At 46.8% G+C, this 24629-nt stretch overlaps 2 protein-coding genes across 5 annotated transcripts in view; one reads left to right on the forward strand and one right to left on the reverse strand.

Annotated features, from left to right (window-relative positions):
• Positions 1-292: 292 nt before the first annotated feature.
• Positions 293-1802, forward strand: Isca2 (iron-sulfur cluster assembly 2). The gene is given in 4 exon segments (NM_001109278.2): positions 293-363; positions 555-657; positions 773-888; positions 1292-1802. Coding segments are annotated over 4 exon segments (465 nt in total). The 3' UTR covers positions 1467-1802.
• A 10181-nt stretch (positions 1803-11983) lies between these two features.
• Ltbp2 (latent transforming growth factor beta binding protein 2) overlaps positions 11984-24629 on the reverse strand; it is a 96522-nt gene continuing 83876 nt past the window's right edge. Inside the window, exons 23-36 of one of the 4 annotated variants that reach the window (XM_087554449.1) lie at positions 24501-24623; positions 24274-24399; positions 23708-23830; positions 19127-19258; positions 18660-18785; positions 17974-18117; positions 16757-16948; positions 16247-16330; positions 15108-15236; positions 14745-14882; positions 14484-14651; positions 13968-14249; positions 13511-13660; positions 11989-13162 (exon numbers count right to left, since the gene is read on the reverse strand). In XM_087554449.1, coding sequence (XP_087410575.1) covers positions 13017-13162; positions 13511-13660; positions 13968-14249; positions 14484-14651; positions 14745-14882; positions 15108-15236; positions 16247-16330; positions 16757-16948; positions 17974-18117; positions 18660-18785; positions 19127-19258; positions 23708-23830; positions 24274-24399; positions 24501-24623 — 2063 coding nt within the window. In that variant the 3' untranslated portion in view covers positions 11989-13016. 4 annotated transcript variants of the gene reach the window in all.

A 24629-nucleotide genomic window follows, 5' to 3' on the forward strand; every position in this document is an offset into this window, starting at 1 on the left:
GCCGCCTAGCCTACAGCTTATCCTTTATCTCCGCCCATCTCTTCCGCTGCCAGGGCGGGCATCCAGAGAACCCTCACTCTTCTTTGCGCTCGCCCCTATTCTATTGGTACCGCCCCGTTTCGGCAAGTGGAAGCATTCTCTGCCAATCAAAACCTCTTATCTCGTTATACCCAATAGGCACGCTTGGGGGCGGAGACTCGATGCAACCCCGCCCCTGCCTTCTCCCCGCCCCCCGAAGCCCAGGCTAAGGTGGGGATTTAGACCATGCTAGGGGCGGAGCTTGCGGAATAAGATGGCGGCCGCCAGGGCCTTGTCCCTAACTGCTGAGGCGTTCGGGGCCGCCATTCCTAGGCGCCAGGGAAGGTACCTAACGTCACTTAGGAAGGGTGTTGGGTCCTGCGTCTTCAGGATAGATGGGAGACTAAACCTCACGGGGGAGGTGAAGGCTTGGCAGTTCAGATGAAGGTGTCGTCAGATTTGGGTACGAGGAGTCATTGAGGGTCATCAGGTGCCACTTTTGTTTCCCGGGTTCATCTTCCTTCTTCTCATCGCAGGCTCCTCGCCGCCTTTCCCAGGCTTTTGACCCGCTGGGAAACAACGTCCTCCATTCCAGAGGCTGGCGAGGGACAGATCCGCCTCACAGACAGCTGCGTCCAGGTAGGAGGCCGGACGCAGGGCGGCGGTACCCAGGAGGGTTCGAGAAGAGGTCCCATTCACCCGCCCCGTTATCTCCGCTTGCTTGGCATTCTTTATCCTCTTTCCTGAATTTCAGAGGCTTCTGGAAATCACCGAAGGGTCAGAATTCCTCAGGCTGCAAGTAGAGGGAGGTGGATGCTCCGGATTCCAATACAAATTTTCACTGGACACAGTTATTAACCCCGACGACAGGCAAGGAGGACGGATGGGTCGCTAGAGGCTGTGTTAGGGGATAAAAATGACCCCAGTTTAAGATGCGCTTTTATTCCAAACTTCCAAGCGTCTTAAGTGTCTTAACAACACCACCCTCCCCATACTGTGTGAGGATACAACAAAGATTTGCCCTTTTATTTCAAAATAAGAAAATTGACTTAATTTAGGGTCCATTGAGTAGTTAGTTGAGAAAGGCTGGACTAGTTTCAGACCAAGTCCTTAAATAGTCCTTCTGCTTTTTACATTGAATCTTTTTGCTTCAAGTACAGTCTGTACCTCCTAGAAGTCCTAAGCAGTATTCCATGTATTGGAGAACAGGATGTACACTTCTGGGCTCAGGGTTATGATATTTGTCATTAATGCTTTCCTCTTGTCTTTTCAGGGTATTTGAACAGGGTGGGGCAAGAGTGGTGGTTGACTCTGATAGCTTGGCCTACGTTAAGGGGGCCCAGGTGGACTTCAGCCAAGAACTAATCCGAAGCTCATTCCAGGTGTTGAATAATCCTCAAGCCCAGCAAGGCTGCTCCTGTGGGTCATCCTTCTCTATCAAAATCTGACACAATGGCAGATGACTCTGGGATTGCCACCATTGTGCCAGTGTGAAAAACCCGGGAATAGTAGAATTCTAGAGATCGATTTCTCATCATGTCCCCCTCTCATTTAATTTAATCCAGCGGTGTCTTATTTTACCACTATTAATTATGGAATGTGAAGCTTTTACTCTTGACAGAAATACTCTCCCCTCCCCCAGCACAATGTTAAGGCCAAATCCAAATGCCGTTACCTCAACCTTAATCACTGGTTGGAACCCTAGCACTTAGTACCTCTAGGACTCCAAAATTTGGAGTTAACTTCTCTAGCCTTCAAAATTGTTTATATGTGTGTGTATAGCTATATATAAAGCATCATTATAAACTAAGTTCTTACCGTGTTTTTAATCAGGATCACAGTTTGGGTAGCTTGAATACCAGAATTGAGGCCAAAATCGATTAGAAGGCAAACAACTATTGTCTGCTGCCACTTTCTCTTTCCCTCCTTCCTTCCTTCCTTCCCTCTTTCTTTCAACAGAGTCTTATAGGTAGCCCCAGTTTTGGACTCTCAATTTTCCTGCCTCAGCCTCTTTATGCTGGAACTGCAGAAATATTACTACCAGGCTTGGGTCATTCCTTTTTCTTCTTTTTCTTTTCTTCTTCTTTTTTTCCTCCTCTTCCTCCTTTTCTTCTCCTCCTCCTTTTCTTCCTCTTCTTCCTCTTCTTCCTCCTCTTCTTCTTCCTCTTCCTCCTCCTCCTCGTCTTCCTTTCTTTTCTTTTTTGTGGTTGTATGTCCTCTACTCCCCCAGGATTGGACACCTAGAGCATTGTAACTGCTAGGCAAACACTCTGGCACAGAGGTTCTCAACCTCTGGGGCACGACCCCCACAGGGTTCTCATATCAGATATTTACATTATGATTCATAACAATAGCAAAATTAGCCACAAAAGTAATTAGGTGTCACCACATGGGGAACTGTTTTAAAGGGTTTTGGCTTTAGGAAGGTTGAGAACCCCTGTTCCAGCACTTAAATTATTCCTTGACTCTTTTGCTTTCTATTTGGAGACAGGGTCTCAACAAAATTTCCCTGGCTGGCCTTGAACTTTCAATCCCCTAGTCTTGGTGCCCTAATTAGTTGGGATGCTAGGACTGTGTCCAGTCCAGTCCAGTTGTGTTGTAGTCTTCTTGAATGTGTTAGGGATTTATTCATGTGTCCTATGAAGCCCATTTCCACTTGTAATATTATAGGGAAATATATTTTATTGTCATGCTCATGAATCTACTAGGTTTTATAAAACCAAGACCCCTTCCCCACCCCACCCCCCAAAAAAACCTAAAACCAAACCCTGAAAAACAAGTTTGGCCAAAACTCTGTTCATCTGGGTTATTTGAAAAGTAGCTTTTCGGGGCTGGGGATTTAGCTCAGTGGTAGAGCGCTTACCTAGGAAGCGCAAGGCCCTGGGTTCGATCCCCAGCTCCGAAAAAAAGAACCAAAAAAAAAAAAAAAAAAAAAAAAAAAAAAAAAAAAAAAAAGAAAAGTAGCTTTTCTACTCCATACCCATAAAGGTGCCTCAAGATTCTATGACCATTTAGTAACTGAATTTACCTACCTTATATAAAATGTCTTTGGTTTCATGTGTAGGGGAAGTGGTTCTTTCATTGCTTGTAGATAATAGAAGGGACTTTTTTTTTTTTTTTTTTTTTTTTTTTTTTGAGCTGGGGACTGAACCCAGGGCCTTGTGCTTGCTAGGCAAGCGCTCTACCACTGAGCTAAATCCCCAACCCCTGGGGCTTTTTTTTTTTTTTAATGTAGTGTTCTGCTTGCATGTGTGCCTGTGAGCCAGAAGAGGGCTACAGATCTCATTATACATGCGGTTGCTGGGAATTGAACTCAGGACCTCTAGAAGAGCAACCAGTTCTCTTAACCCCTAAGCCATCTCTCCATATCCCTAGAAGGGACTTTTAAAAAGTAGATTAAAATATAAAGATCAGGGGCTGGGGACTTAGCTCAGTGGTAGAGTGCTTACCTAGGAAGCGCAAGGCCCTGGGTTCGGTCCCCAGCTCCGAAAAAAAAGAACCAAAAATAAATAAATAAATAAATAAATATCAGTAAAATTTGTATTTCACACATACAAGTATCTGTATCTTTAAGACATTGATTTGCTGATCCTTCCATTGCAAGTCACCAGCCATTAAAAGAAAAGCTTTTTTAAAAAATAGAACATCAAAAAAGTAACCCAATAACTGCCTATATAAACAAACACAACACATCTACTACAAACTGACAACCTGATAGCATGCAGATGCTTCAGGCTGGAGCGCGTCTGTTCCTGATAAGCTGTATTTGCTGAGTTCTTACAACATTTGATTCCAGAGTATGTGGATTGGCTCAACGGGATTAATAAAGCAAAAAATAAAGGCAATTTCAACAATGACACTAATCTATGGCATCTATTCCAGGGCAGTCTGTCTCCCTGCCTCTGTCTCTGTCTTCCTTGTGTATGTGTGTGTCTGTGTTTATACTTTCGTGTATATACACAGAAGTCAAAGTCTTTAGGAAGCAGCCTGTGTGTACACACATTTGAAGATCAAAGGGTAAATTTTCACCTTGAAAAATGTCATTAAAGGGGCTGGTTGACAAGATGGCACTTGCTGCTGGCCCAACAGTGGTTGCACACGCCTTTATTCCCAGTACTTGGCAGCCAGAGCAGGTGGATTGAATTAAAGGACAGCCAAGGCCACACAGAGAGACCCTGTCTTAGAAAAAGATGGAAAAAAAAATGCTTGCTGCTGTTGCAGATGACCTAGGTTTGAGTTCTAGAACATACAGCCATTTGTAACTCCAGGCCCAGGGGATCTGACACCCTCCCTGGTCTCCTCTGGCACTAGCCACACACCATGGTGTATATAGATACACATATAGGCAAGACATCCGTATATGAAAAATAAAAATCCTTAAAACAAAGAATGCCACGAGAAAAAGGATGTATAAATTCATCACAGATCATATCAAGAGCAGTACATTTCCACACCTGCATTCTTTACAAGTCAACATTAGACCAGCAACAACTACAGAAACCAAGACGCGTTCCAAAGTACTCTGTGCTCCAAATCACACTGTTGCTCGTGGGCACCCCAGAGTTATTTTAGCTCTCTCAGTTTTGGGGCTCTAAGAACATCTTTGCTTTCATTGGTCTTCTATTTCATTTTTATCTTCATAATTGGCACAGTCCCTCTGGCAGTCTTCCAGTTGTTCCCAGCAAAGTCTCATAGACACATCAAGTCCCACCATGTCATCTTGATAATCTTCTGCCTCGTTCTTCATGCTCATCTGAAATGCTAACTTCTCGGCCTCAGGATTAAATCCCTAAATGATACTCATCCATAGGAAAGATCTCTATGTAACAAGAAGGTCTGCTCTACAACGAAGCTCTCCTCAAGCTCTGGCAAACCCGAACACAGTGTTCTTCACTGAGGATGTTTCTCAGTGGGCTCCAACCCTCCCCTTTGCATGAACTACATGCATTGTAGACTCTTGGATAACTTGGTTTTGCACTCAGATGCCATGTTGGCCACAGTACCTGCCATGAGCCCCACTCCACTAAGAAAAGCTTTAAAAAAAAAGCACAGCTTCTAATAATTTTTAAGGTACTTAAGTGTGACCAATTGGGCTACAGAACTCCATACAATATTACATATATTACAGTGCTTTGGAGCCCAGACCTGTTCAGATAGCACAGTCACAACAGATAATATTAATGGGAAACAACAGGCAGGTGGACTCTGGGAGAGTTACTAGTTAAATGCATCTTTTGCTTGGCATCCTAGAAATAGCAAATTGCTGGAGAACTGGATCCGGGGTGAAGAGTATATACTGTTTTCGGAGGACCTAAATCCATTCCTGGTACCGGTGTCTGGTTGCTCATAACCTATACCTCTACCTCCAGAGAACCAGGCATGCTCTTCTGGGCTCCAAGGTCACATTGCCCTCAGTAGGCATCACCCCCACTCACAACCACACAGAAAAAAATCTTTAGTGGAACATGGTGGCATACATCTTTTTTTTTTTTTTTTTTTTTTTTTTTTTTTTTTTTTTTTTTTTTGGTTCTTTTTTTCGGAGCTGGGGACCGAACCCAGGGCCTTGCACTTCCTAGGCAAGCGCTCTACCACTGAGCTAAATCCCCAACCCCAGTGGCATACATCTTTAATCCCAGCACTCAGGAGGCAGAGACAGGTGGAGCTCTCTGAGTTGAAGGCTAGCCTGGTCTACAGAGCAAATTCCAGGCCAGCCAGTGTGATATAGAAAGACCCTGTCTCAAACCAAACAAAACACTTGTATTTATGTACAAGTTAATGTCATCTAGTAAGACAGTTTGCCAAAGAAAATGGAAATAGAGATCAGAATCAGAAACTGTGACAGAACCTTACATTTTCAGTGTGGGGAAATGTAGGACTCAGAAGCAAGCCTATCAGTGCTTAGAGGACAGATTCCTCCCCTGCCCATGGAAGGAGGCAGATGCTGCACAGAGCCATTTGTGTGTGCATATTACTCTTATATTTTTGATTGTGAGCCTAGCCTTTAATGGCTGAGCCATCTCTCCAGCCTATGTATGCATATTACTAAGACTGAAATTTGGTGACCATAGCTGGGGCTAGTAAGATTTTCAGTTCAGACTGCTAACTGACTTTTATTATTCTTAAAAGAGATTTTGCTACATTTTAAATATTACAACCTACTACTGTTGCTGGGTGGAGTTGGTACATGCTTTTAATCCCAGAACTCAGGATGCAGAGGCAATTGGATCTGTAGGCCAACCTGGTCTAACGAGTGAACATACAGAGAAATCCTGTCTGAAAAAACACAAACAAACGTGTATGGGTTTATAGGTGCCTGTGTTCAATATGTGTGTAGTGCCTGTGAAAGCCAGATGCCCTGAGATTGAAGTTGACAGTTGTGAGCCACCCCGTGGGCTCTGGGAATCAAACCCCAATCCTCTGGAAGAGCAACTCTTAACCATCTCTCCAGCCCCTAGAGCCTACTCTTTCAGAATATTTTTTTGTGGGTTAGTGTTGTAGTGGTTTTAAAATTCCCAAGTGTGAACAGAATAGCTTTTGTTGCAAATATATCTTTCACTGAATTGCAGTGGCCAAGCAGGCAGAAACGGTGCCTTAGAAGGCAGTTGTCTCCTGGTAACGGGAGAATTGGACTCTGTGTTTAGAAAAAGGCAGGTTGGGGAAAAACAAGACAGTGAGGATTGTTTTTATGGACGAATGTCTTTCAGGGAACTTAATCCTGGAGGTGGGGACACTTCATAAGGCAAGTACAGTGTAAGAAGTCTCTTGAGTGATTTTTACCTGTGGCATGAAGGATTTATAGTAATGGGTACAATGGGCTATTGTCTTAGACTAACACATTCTAGGGGTTTCTCCTTTGTTTTTGTTTTCTTTTTTTAAGATTTATTTATTTTATGTTTGTGAGTACACTGTAGCTGTCTTCAGACACACCAGAAGAGAGCATCGGATCCCGTTACAGATAGTTGTGAGCCACCATGTGGTTGCTGGGATTTGAACTCAGGACCTCTGGAAGAGCAGTCAGTGCTCTTAACCGCTGAGTCATCTCTCCAGCCCGTTTGTTTTCTAAACAAGGTTTCTATGTGTAACCGCCCTGGTTGTCTGGGACCTATTATTGGGGTCCTACAAGTCTTTTCTGACCAAATGCCCTCTTTCTGACAAGCATGAGAGCCAGCAGACAGACATTTATGCAAACTTACTGCCAATTCACTTAAGGAAACTATGCCCTTCCTGTGGTAATGGAAAGATCTCTCATTCACCCTCTACCCCTGCACCCATTTTTCCCCTATCATTTCTTGAGACAGGGTCCTGATAGGTCATCCAGGCTGGCCTTGGACTCCTTCTGTAGCTCCAGCAAGCCTTGAAGTAGCAGTCCTTTTAGGAGTAGGTGGGACTGCCTGTGTACCACGAGTTCCAACTCTCACCATTACTTTTTTAAAAATTATTTTTAGATTTTTATTTTATTCTGTGTGTGTGTGTGTGTGTGTGTGTGTCTGTCTGTCTGTCTGTCTGTCTGTCTGTATTGACACTATTTATGTGAATGAGGGTATCTGTGGAGACCCAAAGAGGGTGTTAGATCTGGAGAGCTGCCCAACAAGGGTGCCGGGATCCAAACTTCAGTTCTCTGAAAGAGCTGTGAAGTTCCTTAACTAGTGAACCATCACTCCATTCCCACTCCACCCCATTACTCTCTGTTAATCTTTTTGAGATCAGAGTTTAATGAGTAGCCCAGGCCGATCTTGTTACACTGTGTCCGCTCATAATGGCCGCAAACTCTGCGACCTCCTACCACAGCTTCCTGGGCACTCAGAGTTACATGCATGTGTTCCACAGCCAGCTCCTCCAGCTCTTTTAAGAGGATTTGTCAAGGCCTTGGTTGTTGTAGAACTGGCTTCTAATAAGTTTGTGCCTGAGAAATACCCCCACAACTCTCTTTGTGTGTCTGTCTCTGTCTGTCTGTCTCTCTCTGTCTCTCTCTGTCTCTGTCTCTGTCTCTGTCTCTCTCTCTCTCTGTGTGTGTGTGTGTGTGTGTGTGTGTGTGTGTGTGTGTGTGTGTGTGTGTGTGTTGGGGAGAGGGGTATTTAGCACAAGGATTCATGCAGCTTAGACAGTTTGACTGACTTAGTTAGGGTTTCTATTGCTACAACAAAACACAATGATCAAAAATCCAGGTTGGGAAACAATGGGTTTATTTGGCTCACATTTACCTACTAGTCCATCATTGAAGAAAATCAGCACAGAACTCAAGCAGGGCAGGAACCCAGAGGCAGGAGCTGATGCAGAGACCATGGAGGGATGCTGCTTACTGGCTTGCTCCTCATGGCTTGCTCAGCCTGCTTTCTTTTCTTTTTTTTTTTTTTTAAAGATTTATTCATTTATTATATATAAGTACACTGTAGCTGTCCTCAGACACACCAGAAGAGGGCATCGGATCTCTTTACAGATGGTTGTGAGCCACCATGTGGTTGCTGGGAATTGAACTCAGGACCTCTGGAAGAGTAGTCGGGTGCTCTTAACCGCTGAGCCATCTCTCCAGCCCTCAGCCTGCTTTCTTATAGAATCTAGGATCACCAGCTCAGGATGGCCCCACTCACAATAGGCGGCCCCTCCTGCAATCACCAATTAGGAAAACATCCTACAGGCTTGCCAATAGTTGGATTTTATGGAGGCATTTTTCTTAATTGAGGCTCCTACCTCACAGATGATGTTAGCTTGTCAAGTTGACGTAAAACCATTCAGGACACAGTATATTTCATCTTTAGCCAAAATCATAGTAATGCAATAAACAAGACAAAGGACCTCTGAGCCTACTTTAGGTTGATATTTCTTGAGGTTGATCAGCCTGTGGTTGATCGTACTGTGGAATTACACTTTTCAGTTATATGATGTTAGCGGCAACAGTGCATAAACTGTATTTACTTGTATGTGTGATGTGACTGTTAACTGATTTCAAGAAACTAGGAGGAAATCTGTCCAGAAGTAAGAGATTAATGAGGACTGCTAACACCTGAGAGTTTGTCTGTAGACCGTGGCTGCATGGTGTTGTCCTCCATTTGCCTGTCAGAACCCTTGGTACTTGAAATCGGTGCCTTTATGTATGGCGAGAATAAAAGATTTGATGACCGCCGCTGTCTCAGTAACAACCAAGCCTTGGGAATCAATGCTTTTTAAAGTGTACTTCACTAGCATGCTTGATCAGAAGGCCCTCCGCAGGGATGTGATGCAGGAGAACCTTGCATATGTGGCTTCTCAGGGGTACACGCCAAAACTAAGAAAATACTCCCAGCCAGCTGAAAGGATAGTAGATGAGGAAAGCAAACACCCTCCAAGTCAGCTGTGCTGGAAAGAGAGCAGGAAGACAGGCTTAATTCCTCAAGTGTCTGTTTGCTGAGGAAGGCAACCGGAAAGCCATGTTAGATGTGGTCGAGGCGGTGTCCTTCAGTAATCAGGTGTACTTTTATAACCACAATGCTTTGTAGTTCATTAAAATCACTTATTTTGATGGGGGCAGGGAGAAAGGGGCTGTTAAAGGCGCTTGAGTGATACTTGGTTTAACTCTGAGAATTGAGTCTGTTACAGCACCTCAGAGGAGGACTGACTCTTAGCAGGTAAACCAGATAAAAAGAATAGGCTAGCCTCCCCACGTCTCTGAGCTGATGACAGCCTGGCCTTCTGTAGGGTCCAATATTTCCCAGTGTGTTATTACAGTTCTGTGTTTGTCCAGAGGCAAAGATTTCTCTTGTTTTTCTTGTCATCTGGATTGATGTCTACAGTTGCTCTCTCAGAGTTCTTCCCCCATAAAAGCACTACAGGACCACCTGATAGAAATTTGCTTACGAAATTAAAAAATGATTCCTTTAAACAACAGATATATATATATATATATATATATATATATATATTACATATATATATATATATATATAATGAGAGGGCATTGAGGCAGTTGTTGGCCAGTAGTGGTATTTAAAAATATTTTATTTTTGGGGGTGGGGATTTGGCTCAGTGGTAGAGCACTTGCCTAGCAAGCACAAGGTCCTGGGTTCGGTGCCCAGCTCCGAAAAAAAAGAAAAAGAATATTTTATTTTTTTGAGCAGGTAATTCATCTACAAAATTTAAAAAGGAGGGAAATACAGTGGAAAAAAAACCCTCAGTATTTTATTTATCCACCATGTCACTCTCCCAATAACCATATTGTTTTCAAGAGTTTAATCCAAACATGAAATAACACATGCACAGGAGTACTCTTTGCAGCTTATGAGCAAAGGTAGACAATGGAATTGTCTGCCAGTGAGTCCCTGGCCGAGTGAGCTATGGCCTGGCCGTTCCTACTACTCACTAGTAGACAGTGGAAAATGGGATGAGACATTGTTTATTATCTTGTTTTGTAGGTCAGGCCGTCCTAACTCTCACAATCCCCTTGTCTCTGCCTTCTGAATGTTGGTTTTATAGACAACACGAGGCAATGTGAGATAATGCTTTATGAGCAAGTCTGGAATGAAAACACTGTAGCTGGCTGTGGTGGTCCACACCTGGAGTTCCAGCACAATGGAGGTCACTGGTTCTAGGTCAACCTCACCTGCTTAGTAAACCTCTGTCTCAGAGGGGAGGGGGCACCGTGTAGAACAGCACACATGGTATATTACTTCTGTTTTTAATAAAAGGCAGTATGTGTACATGCATGCAGTATGCTCAAAGGCTGAACAGGAAGATGTATGGAGGACTCTGAGGGCAAGTGTCCAGTGCCATTGGGGCATGCTCGGGTGATGGCAGACATTCTTTGAGGATGGGTATAAGGTAGAGTTTGAGGATAAGGTTAGCAATGTTCCTCTCTCCTCCTCTCACACACAGCAGCCCCTCCCCTGGTCTTCTCAGGGTATCCTTGATAGATGTCTACAGTGCTGTCTGGTCTCAACATCCCTTAGCAGTCGTTTCTAATCTTCTGATTACAAAAGGCCTTCAATAAATACCCTCTCCCATTCATGATTTCATATTGAATGAGAGCATATCTGAAGGCTAAAGTCCTCGGAGTGGAATTACTGGGCCAGAGAGTTAGTTTTGTGCCTGTTATAACTGTGAGAGACATTGTGTTATTGTGGTCGTCAGACACTGAACCAACATACCCACCCATCAGTTGCCACGAGTGTCCAGTTCACCTGAGGCTAGCCACCTAGCAGTCTGAGCAAACTTAGATCTTTGCCAGTTTTCCAAACATGTCCCCACTCTCTTCACCCTCCCTCTCTGTGTTATGGAGGCAACCCCCAGGATCACATGCATGCTGGGTGGGCACTCAATCAAGTGAGCTAAATCCCCAACCTTCACTCTCTTAAGTGGCATTTCTGTTAGGAGCAAAAGGATATTTTCATTGGTTTAGGACCCACAGATTTTTGTCTGCTGAGACACAGTGGCCTAAAGAAGATTATTTAAGCTTCCCGTGTCTCAGTTTTCTTGTCTGCAAATAGGAATAAAGAAGTTAATGAGCGGGGTTGGGGATTTAGCTCAGTGGTAGAGCGCTTGCCTAGCAAACGTAAGGCCCTGGGTTCAGTCCCCAGCTCCAAAAAAAAAAAAAAAAAAAAAAAAAAAAAAAAAAAAAAAAAAGAAAAAGAAAAAGAAAAAGAAAAAAAAAGAAGTTAATGAGCTTGTTGGACGATTAAATACAATTTACCCACAGCCATCGTTATGGTTCAGACATAGGCATCCCATAAGTTATTTGGTGGCTGACCATCAGAGCAGCAGGCAGGGCAGACTGGACTTAAGAAGTAGTAGTCATCGCCATGTCTTCTGTCAGATTCGGCCAGTCAGGGAAACGCAGCCAGTCGGCTCTGTCTTAGTATAGCCTAGAACCTGCCGCACCGGAGCCCAGACACGTGGGCTGCTGAACCTGGACGTGGGACACACGCAGGTTCATCTCTAATCTGATCTTTAGATTTAACCAGAGTGATAATGGTATAGGAAATAAAGACTAAGCACAGAGGAGCCAGATGAACATTTTATTCCCCCACGCTCCTGAACCCCCAGCTAGCTGGTGTGGAAGTGCATCTCTTAGAGGAAGCAAGGGCAAGTGCTTCTGAGTGGAGGAGAGAAACAACTTTGAAAATCTGGCTTGCTCTGCCTTTATATTGTTAGGCCATCTATTTAGGTTTTCCTGTGGGGAACAGATGAGCCTAATAAAGGTGTTTGCAGATGGGCGCCAGAGCTTGTGGCGAGCCTCCCTGCAGGCACACAGAAGCTCTAAGGAGGCTTGGACTGATTTGCCCAAAGCGACTTCGTGTTTTGTCTAACTCTTGGCTCCTCCTTTCATATGGACTCCCATGTTTTCCGTATCACTCTCTTGCCACACTTTCTCAGACTCGTTATTCCTCTTCTTTCATTTCTTACACTCAGCAAGTTAGTATTAGTCTTCATCCTCTGAGGTGAGGGAAACTGGTCCCTTCTCGGGGCCGCAGAACTGTCTATGGGATGGAGGAGTAGCAAAAAGAACTCACGCCACCCAGTGCTGGTGGTGGTTCTGAGAGGTGGCATTGGAGCTACTCCCCAGACCCTCTCCTGCTCCATTCACTGTGAAGGGCCATCCCCAGGTGGATGTAGCCACTGTCCCCGTTACAGAACCATCGAGATGATGTGTAGATCACAGATGGAAGGGGGTGCCTGCAGTGTCTGCACAGCCTAAGAGGAGTGCACGAGGACTCTTCTGATGGGCGCTCTAAAGTGTGGCCCCGAGGACAGACTGTGGGCTGTGTCTCACGGCCAGTGGCTAAAGCATTAAAATATTTGTGGTGTCTGAGCCAAGCAGTGGCATAGAGGCAGTGACGGAATTCACACCCAGAGTTAAGCCGGAAGAGATAAAAAGGAGGCGAGGCTGGCGGAACTGGGCTCCAGAGCCCTGGCCTGATGGCATCACGGGGTCTTCCCAGTCACGTCTTCCCAGCTAGGGAAGCAACCTTAAGTCCCCAGCCTATGGCTGAAGCCATTTCCACATAGCTGCCCACAATGATCTCTCACTCCTACTCCTTGGCTGCACAGTGTGGGGGCCCGGGCTCTGCCACGTAACCAGGGGAACAGTGGCAGCGATAGGAACCCTCTGTGTTCTCGCAGTGACCATGCGCACAGAGTGCCGCAGGCCCGTTCAGGTCTTCACACTCATTCACATCTAGGGAAGCAAAAAAGAAAGCTGTAGAGGTCTCTGGGTCCCTCTAGCCACCCACCCTGTCCCCCTTCTCTGGATATGACACCCAACACCTCATCAGAACCCCGCCCTCCCACCATATCTGGCTGCTCCAAACAAGACAACGTGGGGACAAAACCCAGGAGGCAGTGATCTCTTAGCATGCCCTAGAACATGCCTCCATGCCTTTGCTTCTCTTCTGTGGAGGACACTAAACCTCTGGTGCGTCCGCATTCACTAGCGTCACATGCCCACTAGGGGGCAGCTGCGTGTTTCCCAGCTGCCCTCAACTGAGGCCTGTGATGGGTGTTGTTCTCACTCCTCGGAACTTACCCACACAGGCCATGAGGGCTGTATCCAGCTGGAAGCCTTCAAAGCAGTCACAAGTGTAGCCCTCGCGCACACGCACACAGCGGCCATTCTCACAGCCATTCAGGATGCCACATTCCTCAGCCTGAAGGCCTTCGAAGGAAGCCAGGGGTTCTAAGAGAGGGTCAGAAAGAATAAGCCTGAGGACCTAGTACAAAGATGGTCGCTGTTGAGTGCCGAGGGTGGGGCCGTGTCAGAGGACCACAACTGCCCCAGAGAAAGAACCTGCAACAAAGGTCACACTCTCCTGAAGGTTTGGGGTGATAGCCACGTATGGCAGTGTCTGGCCCAAGCCGTTTGGAGTGATGGCTTGGTCGACTGTGACCAGTGTCTGTCCACTTCCCTGTCCTCGCCTGGCAGGAGGTGGATGGGGTGAGGGGAACTGCGGTGCCCATCTCTTCTCCAGTGTTGCCACACATACCTGAATGGCTGGGGATATAGTGGGGCTGAAGTTCAGAGGGCTGCAGAGGAGGCTCAAGGATGGGTGTGTTGTCTCCCAAATGACTGGCTGTGTTGGAGAAGGGAGGCTCAGGAACAGTGTCCTCAGGGCCCAGGTAGTTATAGAAAGGGGCTCCATCTGGGCCGTAGAGGGTTTCAGGTAGATCATCTGGGCCAGGGCCATACTCATATCCTGGCCGGAAGTGGATCCCTGCTTCCCTCTCTGCCTCAATCCGAGCCACATTGCACAGCTGAGCATAGACCTCTGTTGAGAGGAAGGAGAAAGGTGTTGGATTTCAGCTCCTGCTACCTATAATTTGTAAGCTGGCTTCTCTGGCTCTTGGCCCAAGAAGAGGACACATGGGGATGCCTGACCACGCCTGCACCTTTCTCTGTCCTGAATGACCTGGATGGAGGGCAAGGCCATGGCTCCCTCTCTCTTCAGGCTGACAGTATCACGCTCCCAGAGCTACACCCAGATCTGCAGGTACCCTCTTACCAGAGCTCCTGGGGGGGCACAGAGCACACTGCTGGCTCCAGGCCTCCCCGTCTTGGCAGCAGCACTCTGTATAGGTAGTATGGTGCCCACGCAAGGGCTGGCTGCACACGTCATTGGTGACTTTTTTCCAGCAGATGTCCATGTGGATGTCATGGTCAGGGAAGTCCTCTGGTGGCACAGACCCCAGAAGAATGTGAGTCCCAGGCCAGGTCTGCACTCCCCTCCCCACACCCCTACACCCCCACACCCCCATCTACTCACCTGAGCTGCTGGTACTGTTCACACAGCGCTGTCCGCTGAGGTCTAGGATGAGGGGGGGACTGCAGAAGCAGTGGAAGGAGCCTTCTGTGTTCACACACTCGCCGTTCTCACAGGCCAAGTCCTGGCATTCGTTGTGATCTGTGGTGTGAGAAAAAAGGTGGGGCAGAACCAGAGTAGCCTTTGACAACAATGCTCATGGAAGGGTTTGCCTAAGGAGGCCCATGAAGATGCCCATCCCGGAAGGGCTCTCTCCAGGGACAGCCTAGAACTCTCCTCGCCTCAGACCTGCTTGCTGCTGTGGGCATCCTTCCTAGGAAAGGGGAAGAGTGGGACTGGGGGAGCAGGGCCCATGTGAGTCCTCACCCTGGCACTTCCTGCTGACGGCATCATAGTGGTAGCCAGGGTTGCACAGGCAAATGTAGCCAGGCACTGTGTTGAGGCATCGGCCATTCTGGCAGAGAGCAGGCCCAAACAGTATGCACTCGTCGGCATCTGCGGGAGGGCAGAATGAGGGGAGAGCAGGGAAGAGGTGGCAGGAAGGGGGTACTTCTAGTCAGAGGCTCTATGTCCAGTCTGAGTGAGTTGGGCAAGTTGCTTAGGTTCTTCTTGTCTCAGTTTCTCCTCTGAAATACTGCTTAACCTCCTGCAGTTGTGATGAGGATTAAAAAATGCTAACACCCATAAAGCACTTTAAATGGTGCTTGACATAAAGCAAGCACTCAGGACATTCCGCTTGTTGTCCAGTGGGAGACTGTCTGCACTGGCTTCATTCTCAGAAACACACATGTGTGCGCGCACACACACACGTACACACACACACACACACACACTACACGGGCATCTGCACTTGCACATACACACACCACAGACATGTATACCACACATGCACAAGTGTGCACACACATGCACACACATGCACACGCATGCACACACTCACATGCATACACACTCAAGAACACACACGCACTCAACACACATGAACACAATGTGTGCGCACACGCACAAGCACATATACTGCACATGCACTCATGCACACATCACACATGCACACACTTTCTGTTTCCTTCTCAGGACTAGCTTTCTGACAAAGGCACCAAGGGATCCAGAATTTGAAACTCTCCAGTAAAGGTATGAGTTTCCTAAGGTTTCTGCTTTGGTGGGCGGAGGTAGAGAGATAGCTACTGTCCTGACCTGGGAGCAGTGCAGCACCTACCCAGTCTGTCCTTGTGCCCAGGTACGGTGGTGGTGAGGTTGAACACCATAGTGCACCCTCTAGACTTGAGGGCACAGGGAAACTGAGCTCAGGGGCATGCAAACACCCCAGGAGGATCTTGGTTTAAACTTTGCAGCTAAAAAATCAGGGGTGGAAAAGCCCCAGAGCCCAATAGACAGAAACCCGTGGAAGCCAGAGCTAGGCGTAGGACCTCCTAGGACCTCGGGGAGGACTAGGCCCAGGTTCACTCTGCCAAGCGGTGTTTGAGGAGAGTGTTGAGGACAGTTACCTGTATACATGGCTTGTCCAAATGTCCAGGCCCCTTCCACTGGGATGTAACCTTGACCACTGGGGCACAGCTCACTGAATTCAACTGTGTAGGAAGGCATTCAAGCTTAGAGAGAAATGGTATGTCTCCCTGCCCCCAATTTTTTGTTTCTTTTTTTTTTTTTTGTCTTTTCTGTTTGTTTTTTGAGACAGGGTTTCTATGTAGCCCTGGTTATCCTGGGACTTACTCTGTAGACCAGGTTAGGCTTGAACTCACAAGAGATCCACCTGCCTCTGCCCTCTAAGTGCTGGGATTAAAGGCGTGTACCACCACTGCTGTGCCCCACCCCCATTTTAAGGGTCTAATTATATAAAGGAGGCCGGCCTGGATCTGTGCTATGTAGCTCAGACTTGCCTCAAACTCATCATCTTTCTGCTTCAGCCTCCTGAGGGCTGGAAGCTGGAATTACAGGCACCCCTGGCTTCCTCTCCCTTCTTCCCCTAAGTATCACACTAGCCCGTGAGGCCTTACCTGAGTCCTCAGATGGGCAGGGATCACAGGTTTCCCCCCATCTGGCACCCTGGGTGCAGCAGCACTCAGCCTGTGTGGAGTTCTGGCCCAAGATTTGAGAGCATGGAGGACCACCATTGTGTTCAGCATAGCACTCCATGCCGGTAAGGCCTGCAGCCTGCTCCTCTGTTGGGACCTCTGGGATTCTCTGAGCTGTGTGTGACGGAAGTCCCTATTAGAGTCTGTTCATTACCCTTTGAGGCATCCCTGCCCTCAAGTTGATCTTTTAAACTTAGTGTCTATATAGAACTTATGGTGTACAGTATCTCGTGTGGCACCCTTGGCATCCCTAGGAGTGGCTACTGTTGTCATTCCCCTATCACAAAGACATTGCATCTCAGGAGTTACATTTAAGGAGGTATTAAGGGGTGAAATGGGACTCTGATGCCAGTGCCTCTGATGCCTAAGCCCCTGATGTTTCCTTCTTCTTCTTTTTTTTTTTTTTTAATTTATTTAATGTATGTGGGTACATTGTCACTGTCTTCAGACACCAGAAGAGGGCATTGGATCCCATGACAGATGGTTGTGAGCCACCATGTGGTTGCTGGGAATTGAACTCAGGACCTCTGGAAGAGGTCTTAACCACTGAGCCATCTCTCCAGCCCCCCCCCCCCGGTGTTTCTAATGTACTACTTGCCATCCACCCCCATGGGTAATCCCCATCTATGGCACACCATATGAACATCCCTTTTGCTTCTTAGGGACCCCAAACCCTTCTCCCTCCATTTTTCCTTACAGAGTTCCCCTTGCTTTTTTCCAAGTCACTGAAGTCAGCTGAGTTCTGGTCTAGCCTTGGGTAGAGTGGCAGTGAGAAAAGAAGGGTCCAGCTTAGTTCAACTTCAAGGCCTCCTTAATCCAAAAGCTTCATTCAAGGATTTGGTGGACTCAGGGTCTCTACCAAACTCAACCTGAGGTTCCCTGGGCAGATATTCTAGGTGCCAGAGCACCGTGAACTTCCTTAGGCCATCCTAGCTGTTCAATGGGAACGCTGTCTGGCACGTGCTGGCAGGTGTGGCCCTTAGACTCCTGTCCCCTCTCTCATGTACACCTAACCCACACCTCCAACTCCGGCCTGCTGAACTCCACTAAGTGGCAGGAGCTAGATGAATGGATGACTTTTCTAAGCCAGGAGTCCTTATGGAAAGAGGCAGGAAGGGAAGGGGCCTCCCAGGTCTCACCTCCAGCCACCCGAGGACGGCAGTGTCCTTCTTCTGCATCATACTCCTCAAGGTCACTGGCACAAAGGCACAGGAAGGAGCCTTCCACGTTCTCGCAGAGTGCATCCCCACACACTGCCAGCATGAGCTCACACTCGTTCACATCTGCCAGGTATGAGGATAGACTTGTATGGAGAGGAGGAAGCTAACGCACCCTGCCCTGGTCCCGGCCCACGTGGGCGGGCTCTCGATCCCTAAGAGAACCACGCTCGGAGGAAGCAAAAGTGGATTCGGATTAGCGGGAAGGGTCCTGGTGGATAGAGGGCAGGCGTGGAATAGAGAAGAGGGGTTGCTGAATGTGGTTATGAAAGCAAACAAAGAGAGTTTCCTCCTCTGGTGTCTCTTGTGTCCCCAAGCTCTTTAGGGAAGTGAGTGGGTCAGGAGGTCTCTTCCTTCTTGCTTGCTCCTCTGCAACAGGACTGGCCACTCATCCTACCCACCCGACAGCAATGCTAGCTAGAGGGGAAAATCTCCCTCCCTGTGATTCCCATGATCACCCTTTGGGGTCCTGCCATGGAGTCAGGGAAATGTGAATGTTTCTGGAGGGCCCTAGTACTTCCTTTCAAGACAGACAAACATTGGTGGAAATGAGAAGGGTCCAAGGGTCTTTCCTAGGCCAGACCTTGGGTAGCCTGCAGGCTACTCACCAACACACTCCCAGCCTGAGGGTGAGGTCTCGAAGCCCTGGTCACACAGGCAGCGGAAGGAGCCATCCGTATTGTCACAGAAGCCATGGTTCCCACACACAGTATCATTTGCACATTCATCTATGTCTGAGGGGAAATGGGGACCAGGGTAGAGGGTATGCATACTCCCTATGTTTGCTGGGGGTACTTATTTATCTGGCCTATTAACACCAAGATTTGAAAACAAACAAACAATAACAAAAACAAAGCCAGGACACAACACAAGAAACCCTTAACTCTAACATTCCTCTTTAATTTTTGTGTAAGCGTCACTGTATGGAAAATACACAAATTTCAAAGAAGTACCCAAATAGTGTGCTCGGGAGAAATTGTTTCTAGTTCAATGAAGGAAAAACCAGCTGTCCTCGGCCCGCCTGGGCCCGCCTGGAACTGACTGGACCCACCCCAATCTCCATCTTCCTACTCACCAATGCAGTCTCCAGTGGGCGCCACATAGAAGCCAGGCTGACAGCCCAGGACACAGCGGTAGGAACCGGGGCTGTTCTCACACCTCCAGTCTCCACACACTGGGTCTCCTTGGTCCTCACACTCATCAATATCTGTCCCCAGAGCCGTGAAAGGGGGCAGACGTGTGGCTCAGGTCACTGCTCTGACCCACCTTGCTGACATTACAAGCTCATATCCCTCTGCTTCCGAGGTCCTCAGTCCATTTCAAATCACTGAGCTCATCTCACCCCAAGCAGAGGAAGTCAGAAGAGTTCCCCTGACGCGGCAGGGCTGAGCATCTAGGAAGTGAACTACACACCGTTTGGGAAGCTCTGAGTGTGAGCGTGCTCAGCCTCCTCTGGGCCATTTTCACCCCAGTGGGGTCCAGGGAGCTTTCTTCAATATTATCTCCTTATCCAGTCTGTCCTGACTGTCTGTAAACATCTGTCCTACCACAAGACACTGAACATAGCAAGTGTTTGGTATCTGCTGAGCGTATTTGGACTTTAAAACTAGATCGTGGACTCTGCTGCTATAAAGATTACTGTCTTTTACACCCAGGAGGAGTAGAAGGCAGGAAATAATCAAACTCAGAGCTGAAATCAACCAAGTAGAAACAAAAAGGACCATAGAAAGAATCAACAGAACCAAAAGTTGGTTCTTTGAGAAAATCAACAAGATAGATAAACCCTTAGCCAGACTAATGAGACGACACAGAGAGTGTGTCCAAATTAACAAAATCAGAAATGAAAAGGGAGACATAACTACAGATTCAGAGGAAATTCAAAAAATCATAAGATTTTACTATAAAAGCCTATATTCAACAAAACTTGAAAATCTGCAGGAAATGGACAATTTCCTAGACAGATACCAGGTACTGAAGTTAAATCAGGAACAGATAAACCAGTTAAACAACCCCATAACTCCTAAGGAAATAGAAGCAGTCATTAAAGGTCTCCCAACCAAAAGGAGCCTAGGTCCAGACGGGTTTAGTGCAGAATTCTATCAGACCTTCATAGAAGACCTCATACCAATATTATCCAAACTATTCCACAGAATTGAAATAGACGGAGCACTACCGAATTCCTTCTATGAAGCCACAATTACTCTTATACCTAAACCACACAAAGACCCAACAAAGAAAGAGAACTTCAGACCAATTTCCCTTATGAATATCGACGCAAAAATACTCAATAAAATTCTGGCAAACCGAATCCAAGAGCACATCAAAACAATCATCCACCATGATCAAGTAGGCTTCATCCCAGGCATGCAGGGATGGTTTAATATACGGAAAACCATCAACGTGATCCATTATATAAACAAACTGAAAGAACAAAACCACATGATCATTTCATTAGATGCTGAGAAAGCATTTGACAAAATTCAACACCCCTTCATGATAAAAGTCCTGGAAAGAATAGGAATTCAAGGCCCATACCTAAACATAGTAAAAGCCATATACAGCAAACCAGTTGCTAACATTAAACTAAATGGAGAGAAACTTGAAGCAATCCCACTAAAATCAGGGACTAGACAAGGCTGCCCACTCTCTCCCTACTTATTCAATATAGTTCTCGAAATTCTAGCCAGAGCAATCAGACAACAAAAGGAGGTCAAGGGGATACAGATTGGAAAAGAAGAAGTAAAAATATCACTATTTGCAGATGATATGATAGTATATTTAAGTGATCCCAAAAGTTCCACCAGAGAACTACTAAAGCTGATAAACAACTTCAGCAAAGTGACTGGGTATAAAATTAACTCAAATAAATCAGTAGCCTTCCTCTACACAAAAGAGAAACAAGCCGAGAAAGAAATTAGGGAAACGACACCCTTCATAATAGACCCAAATAATATAAAGTACCTCGGTGTGACTTTAACCAAGCAAGTAAAAGATTTGTACAATAAGAACTTCAAGACTCTGAAGAAAGAAATTGAAGAAGACCTCAGAAGATGGAAAGATCTCCCATGCTCATGGATTGGCAGGATTAATATAGTAAAAATGGCCATTTTACCAAAAGCAATCTACAGATTCAATGCAATCCCCATCAAAATACCAATCCAATTCTTCAAAGAGTTAGACAGAACAATTTGCAAATTCATCTGGAATAACAAAAAATCCAGGATAGCTAAAACTATCCTCAACAACAAAAGGACTTCAGGGGGAATCACTATCCCTGAACTCAAGCAGTATTACAGAGCAATAGTGATAAAAACTGCATGATATTGGTACAGAGACAGACAGATAGACCAATGGAACAGAATTGAAGACCCAGAAATGAACCCACACACCTATGGGCACTTGATTTTTGACAAAGGAGCCAAAACCATCAAATGGAAAAAAGATAGCATTTTCAGCAAATGGTGCTGGTTCAACTGGAGGTCAACATGTAGAAGAATGCAGATTGATCCATGCTTTTCACCCTGTACAAAGCTTAAGTCCAAGTGGATCAAGGACCTCCACATCAAACCAGATACACTCAAACTTATAGAAGAAAAACTAGGGAAGCATCTGGAACACATGGGCACTGGAAAAAATTTCCTGAACAAAACACCAATGGCTTATGCTCTAAGATCAAGAATCGACAAATGGGATCACATCATAAAACTGCAAAGCTTCTGTAAGGCAAAGGACACTGTGGTTAGGACAAAACGGCAACCAACAGATTGGGAAAAGATCTTTACCAATCCTACAACAGATAGAGGCCTTATATCCAAAATATACAAAGAACTCAAGAAGTTAGACCGCAGGGAGACAAACAACCCTATTAAAAAATGGGGTTCAGGGGGCTGGGGATTTAGCTCAGTGGTAGAGCCCTTACCTAGGAAGCGCAAGGCCCTGGGTTCCGTCCCCAGCTCCGAAAAAAAAATGGGGTTCAGAGCTAAACAAAGAATTCACAGCTGAGGAATGTCGAATGGCTGAGAAACACCTAAAGAAATGTTCAACATCTTTAGTCATAAGGGAAATGCAAATCAAAACAACCCTGAGATTTCACCTCACACCAGTGAGAATGGCTAAGATCAAAAACTCAGGTGACAGCAGATGCTAGGGAGGATGCGGAGAAAGAGGAACACTCCTCCATTGTTGGGATTGCAGACTGGTACAACCATTCTGGAAATCAGTCTGGAGGTTCCTCAGAAAATTGGACATTGAACTGCCTGAGGATCCAGCTATACCTCTCTTGGGCATATACCCAAAAGATGCCCCAACATATAAAAAAGACACGTGCTCCACTATGTTCATCGCAGCCTTATTTATAATAGCCAGAAGCTGGAAAGAACCCAGATGCCCTTCAACAGAGGAATGGATACAGAAAATGTGGTACATCTACACAATGGAATATTACTCAGCTATCAAAAACAATGACTTTATGAAATTCGTAGGCAAATGGTTGGAACTGGAAAATATCATCCTGAGTGAGGTAACCCAATCACAGAAAAACACACATGGTATGCACTCATTGATAAGTGGCTATTAGCCCAAATGCTTGAATTACCCTAGATGCCTAGAACAAATGAAACTCAAGATGGATGATCAAAATGTGAATGCTTCACTCCTTCTTTAAAAGGGGAACAAGAATACCCTTGGCAGGGAAGAGAGAGGCAAAGATTAAAACAGACACAGAAGGAACACCCATTCAGAGCCTGCCCCACATGTGGCCCATACATATACAGCCATCCAATTAGACAAGATGGTTGAAGCAAAGAAGTGCAGGCCGGGGGCTGGGGATTTAGCTCAGTGGTAGAGCGCTTACCTAGGAAGCGCAAGGCCCTGGGTTCGGTCCCCAGCTCCGAAAAAAAGAACCAAAAAAAAAAAAAAAAAGAAGTGCAGGCCAACAGGAGCCGGATGTAGATCGCTCCTGAGAGACACAGCCAGAATACAGCAAACACAGAGGCGAATGCCAGCAGCAAACCTCTGAACTGAGAATAGGACCCCCGTTGAAAGAATCAGAGAAAGAACTGGAAGAGCTTGAAGGGGCTCGAGACCCCATATGAACAACAATGCCAAGCAACCAGAGCTTCCAGGGACTAAGCCACTACCTAAAGACTATACATGGACTGACCCTGGACTCTGACCTCATAGGTAGCAATGAATATCCTAGTAAGAGCACCAGTGGAAGGGGAAGCCCTGGGTCCTGCTAAGACTGAACCCCCAGTGAACTAGATTGTTGGGGGGAGGGCGGCAATGGGGGGAGGATGGGGGGGGGAACACCCATAAAGAAGGGGAGGGGGTTGGGGGATGTTTGCCCGGAAACCGGGAAAGGGAATAACACTCGAAATGTATATAAAAAAATACTCAAGTTAATAAAAAAAAAAAAAAGATTACTGTCTTTATCATGCCAGCCTTGGGCAAGTCCCCGTCTGCTCCTGTCCCCGTTCCTCCAGCCCCCATGATCATCAGGATCTCAATAAATACATTATACTTTGAATTCTGTAGAAAATGCTTTACTTCCTGAGAAGCTGTGCTCATTGTTCTAGGGAGCTAAGAAGAGGTGGGGCTAAGGGATAGAGGTGGGCAGAAGTAAAGCCAAGCCCCACCCAATCCCGAGGGTCCTTACCCACACACTCTCCACTGTCTGGGGCGGGCTGGAAGCCAGTCTCACACAGACAGTTGAAGGAGCCCTCGGTGTTGACACAGTGTCCTCCCAGACACGGCTCTGTGGTTGCACATTCATCAACATCTAGGATGGAGATAACCAGTGAGAAGACGCAGCCATGGGTCTCTTCAGAGCTTGCTAGAGCCCCAAGCAGCTTCCTTTGGGCCTCAAGAAACCCCACAGGAGAGCTAGGGAGAAGCTCAGAGTAGGAAGATCAAGGGGAGAGTCCAGCACCAGGAACCTGAGGCCCAGCTGTGGGGAGGGCTCTAGTGCGGGGGCTCTGTCAGCAGAGAAGGGTAACACTGACCCTGGGGAGCATGCATATCTGCCACAGGCGTCACAGAGAGGTCCTCTGACAGACTAAGTACTTCCTTACAGGCCTGGATCTTTCACCTCTCCCCAGCCCTCCCCAGCCCTGGCTAGGCTGTGGGCATGCTATTCACTTCAATAAGGGTGTTCGGATGAGACTCTGATCTAGACACCAGGCCTGCTGGTGGACCTTAGACATGACCATGCTGGCTTCTTACCCTGGCATCTGGTGCCCCCCTCAGCACTAGCAAAGCCGGGTGCACAGAGACAGAAGAAGGACCCCGGGCTGTTGAGGCATTCGCCATGAGGAGCGCAGTGTTCTTCCCCAACACATTCGTCCACATCTGCAGGGGCAAGATGGGAAAGGAGTGTCTCCAGGGATGTCTTCACCTCTGCAAGTCACTCACTGTCCCCAGCTCCTGACGGGGAGTCTTGGGGTACTCACCCTCACACACGGTGCCATTGGCCAGCTGGAAGCCCTGGGGACAGAGGCACTGGTAGGAACCATCTGTGTTCTTGCACTCGCCTCCCAGGCAGCTGTTCTGGGGACCTTCACACTCATCCACATCTGTAG

Source organism: Rattus norvegicus, chromosome 6 (genome assembly GCF_021556685.1).
Source record: "Rattus norvegicus strain SHRSP/BbbUtx chromosome 6, alternate assembly SHRSP_T2T, whole genome shotgun sequence".
Classification (NCBI taxonomy): Eukaryota; Metazoa; Chordata; class Mammalia; order Rodentia; family Muridae; genus Rattus; species Rattus norvegicus.